This window comes from Brassica oleracea, chromosome C6, assembly GCF_000695525.1.
Source record: "Brassica oleracea var. oleracea cultivar TO1000 chromosome C6, BOL, whole genome shotgun sequence".
Classification (NCBI taxonomy): Eukaryota; Viridiplantae; Streptophyta; class Magnoliopsida; order Brassicales; family Brassicaceae; genus Brassica; species Brassica oleracea.
In genome coordinates this window covers 24,512,162-24,516,297 of record NC_027753.1, presented here as the reverse complement: position 1 = coordinate 24,516,297, position 4,136 = coordinate 24,512,162, and the positions used below count along the sequence as shown (strand labels likewise).

The window sequence follows — 4,136 nt, the reverse complement described above, 5'->3', positions numbered from 1 at the left end:
CTAAGAGGAATCAATGAGTTTTGTGGAGATGCAGATTGGGTTCATCAAAGATGAGAATCATATATATAGGATTTTCAGAGGGGCTACAAATCAGGAACATTTATGATCAAACGATTTAAGATGGGGACATGAAGAGTTCACCGGTGAAAAAATAGATTACGAATATACACACGGCGCAACTCTGTAACTCAGACTTGTTTGAGACAATGATGAAAAGAACCCATATTAAACTACAACAGTTTACAATATAGGAAAATCATAATTGTTGCAAACTTAAGTTTTTTTCATATAACGTGATGAATCCCATTTAAAAATAAAATCCATAACACACTTGTAGGTCCGACCCTCAGAGGAAGCCGAAGAAGCAAGGGCTTTCGACCTTCATAAATATATATTAGGTTCGGCCATCAATGTACAAATGTATCAGTTAGTTTAGTGGTATAAATGTTGGTGTTTATATCTCAATAACCCGGGTTCGAGCCATGGACTTGACGCTTTTTTACACTTTTTAAAAGTGGGGCTCACAAAACGATGACGTGGCGCGCTGAGGAGTGAGCAAAAACTGATCTATTATAATATAGATTATATTTGTATTTAGGTCAACTAATAACCATATTAAATTACTACTATATATGGAAATTAATATTCACCTTCTCTAGTCAACTAATATTTTGTCTGAATTTGTGTTTGCCTTTTGGCACTGTTATTGTATTTTATGGGTTATTTATCAATACTGAAGTCAATGAAATACGGATCCATTGTTTTTATGATTATCCTCAGTTTGGCTTTTGAATTAAGGAGGAAGATAGATTATTGAGCTTGTGAGCCATTATTAACGAATGTTGCTGTGATTACAAAAAACATGGACACGAGTGGATGCAATCATGAAAATAAACATCCATCACTCAATCAGAATGTTGTTTAAACATGTCTAACAGTTGCAAATTTAAACTTATTGATAGAGACAGATAAAAGACGATTGGGAATCACGGGTTGAGCATGTAGAATTTAAAATGCACTACCAGCCATTAGCTAGCTTCCATTCAAATTTCGGTTTGGCCATATTATATGTTTTAAGGTTATTTTTTTTTTGGTTATTGATTGGCAAAGACAAGACATATATCTATAACACATTCAAAATTAGTCAAAAAAAGGTTATTGATTGGCCTTGGTTATTTGGTTGGTTACACCATACATTCATTGTATTGTATTCATATAATGGACTGAGATTGAATTGGAAGATTTGCATAAACAACCAAGGTAAAGTCGTTCGATCACTATACAATTTTTATTACTCCACGCCAATCAATATTATACTTTTTGTGGTCATGAATGAACCAAAGGTGTTATAAAAGATCTTTATTGATAACCTTTAAGTCGAACTCAAGTTTCCTTACTTCGCTTTAGTTTCAAAACTACATCTTCCCGAAGCACTGAGTCATTCTAACAACCATTTCAAAACTCATAGCTTGAATCATGGTTACATATCAGATACATACTCTATTTAAACCTGGTTAAGTTTAAACCAACTCGGTTTCAATTTTCAAACTACACTCATAATCCTCGGATGATCAAAGAAAACACAGAAGAACAAGACAATGAATCAAAGCCATAAAGAGAGGTTATTAATAGAAACAGCAAAATTGCGTGTATATATCAATAAGAATCTTGGTCTGTATACATACATAGAAGTAATTGCTATGATGAAATCTATGGACCCTAAAGGTGTGGCATGCAGCAGTCACAAAACTGAAGACTTGCCGGTTCTGTATTGGACTAAGAATCTCTGAAAAGTTCCTGTAAAACCGCTAAACAAAGTATCAATCTGATTTGCTTCTGAGACTATAAATGTTGCCAAGCGTTCCCACAACGCTAACCACCACCGCCAAGACTAGCATCAACCACGACACAGATCTTTCCACCTGGCTTAACGAATTGCTCTGTTTCCCTAACCTTAACGCGATAAGAGCAGGAAACGTAAAACCAAGCGAGACCGCCGACGTTGCTCCTGTGAATTTAAACGCAGTCCATATATTTGGAATCATCGTCGAGCCAATGTAAATAAGAGCCAGCAAGACCACTGTAAGCCCCAAAGATCTCTTCTTGCTTTCGGAAAGAGGAGGCGAGCCTTCAAACAACAAAGTATCCACCGTTTCTCTCAATGAAAAATGGATCACAGGGAAGACGAGAACAAGATGAAGAATGTATCCCACTCTGACAACGTAATTCACCGCGGAGCTGAAACGGATACCAAGATCTTGATCAAAGTTAGTCAATATATCTGACTCAGTATCCTTACCAAAGAGAAGATAACCAGACACAGCAGTCGAAGCATACACAACCACACAAACAGCCGTCGTGACCCTCCCAACTCTGTTCATCTTCTCAGGCGTTCGACCCTCGAGCTCGTTATAAATGGGCTGGACATTGAAATGACAAACGTAAGCGTTGGTCATTATCGGTATCACGACGAGCAGATCCAAGACCGCTTCTGTAGACCCAAAATCAGGACTCATCCTCGGAGCGTCAACGCTCCCTTCAACGAGCTTAACCGCCGCGACAACAAAGCAAACAACAACAAACACAACAGCGAGAGCCACGGAAGCAGCTGACGTAACGCTCAAGGAATCGATCCTGTTCAACGCGCAGAGAGGAGCCAAGAAGACGACCACGACAACCAAAATCAAAACTTTACGGTGGTCCCAGAACCCGTTCCCAAGCCACTGATCCAAAACCCCAACGTGGTGAAGAGAACCGGACATGACGTCACCCATGATGATGAGGTAAACGACGAGGAAGCCGCCGTTGTTGACGACGATGCAGACCTCGGAGAGAACCCTAGCGGGCTTCCCCAGCGCGAACTGCACGACCTCGCCGTAGGATCTGGACTTGTAGAGGGACGAGAATCTGACGAGAAGCTCGACGCTGATCTCGGATAGGACCGCGATTAGGACGATGAGGAGGAGCCCTAGAGCCAAGCCGAGGACTTTCATGGTCGCCGGCAATGCCATGATCCCGGCGCCGATTATGGACGTGGTGAGGTTGAAAACGGCGCCGGAGATCCCGGATCCTTGATTAGATCCGGCGTCGGGATCGAGATCGTCGCGGACGCCGTTGACGAACCTTTCTTCGTCGAGAGGAAGGAACTTGGTCTGTTTCTGTAACTCGACGTAGGAGTTTTTGGAGATGACTGAGTAACTGCTATCCATTCCCCCAGATCTCTCTGAAACCGCGATTTGGGGGAGTAAGAAGATGAATTTAGAGATATAATCTAAGATCGGAGAAGACGAAAGGGGAGACTTTTTTTTTTTTTTTTTTTTTTTGTATCAATTGGTCGTTGTTCCTGACTCGTCGGCGAGAGAGAGAGATTGAAGGAGAGAGAGATTTGAAGGAGAGAGGGAACTTCAATCATGCTATTGGTGTTTTTTCTTCACACGTGGCCTCCTTTATTAAACATAGGATCATTTAAATCTTTTCTTCCTTTTTTGGGGTTTAAGATTCACAATAGCTTAGGTTAGGCGTTTAAACGTTTATTTAAGAATCTGAAAATAACAAGTACCCCTTCCGTTTTCATTTTACCTGTGGTTCTAGGCTTCGACACACAGATTAATAAAACACTAGGATAAGACCTGCACTTTACGCATAATGAGTTTATTTGTATATATTATCGATAGTTTTTTTTATATATGTGATCATTTTATTTATATATATAAAATATTTTTTATTGTTATTATATAATTTCTTTCCGATGGAACGGATCAATTTTTATTAAAAATAATGGAACAAAACTATAATTAATACATCATGGGTTGATCGGATTGGACATTAAACAAATTATGACATAAAAACCTTATTTTTTCCATCGAACACATTCTTGAAAAAAGTGAACAGTATTGTTTTTACAGTTGAATTATTTTGACTTTTATCTTCCATATGGTTTTGAAAACTTTCAAATCAACCATCGAATTGATACATGTCATTTTAATGTTTTTAGTCGTATACTTATGGAAAACTTACATTTTTGTAATTTAAAGTCGTTTTAAAAAATTAAAAATATAACATCTAAGAAAAAATCTAACATATAAGAAAAATCTAACATATAAGGTGTCCTCATTTTTGTATTTTAAAGTCGTTTT

At 38.3% G+C, this 4,136-nt stretch overlaps 1 protein-coding gene across 1 annotated transcript; it reads right to left on the bottom strand.

The window, feature by feature from the left end:
- Positions 1–1,629: 1,629 nt before the first annotated feature.
- Positions 1,630–3,324, bottom strand: LOC106296894 (sodium-coupled neutral amino acid transporter 4-like). The gene has a single exon (XM_013733137.1). The coding sequence runs from the start codon at positions 3,207–3,209 to the stop codon at positions 1,821–1,823; it is 1,389 nt and encodes a 462-aa protein (XP_013588591.1). The 5' UTR covers positions 3,210–3,324; the 3' UTR covers positions 1,630–1,820.
- Positions 3,325–4,136: the final 812 nt, after the last annotated feature.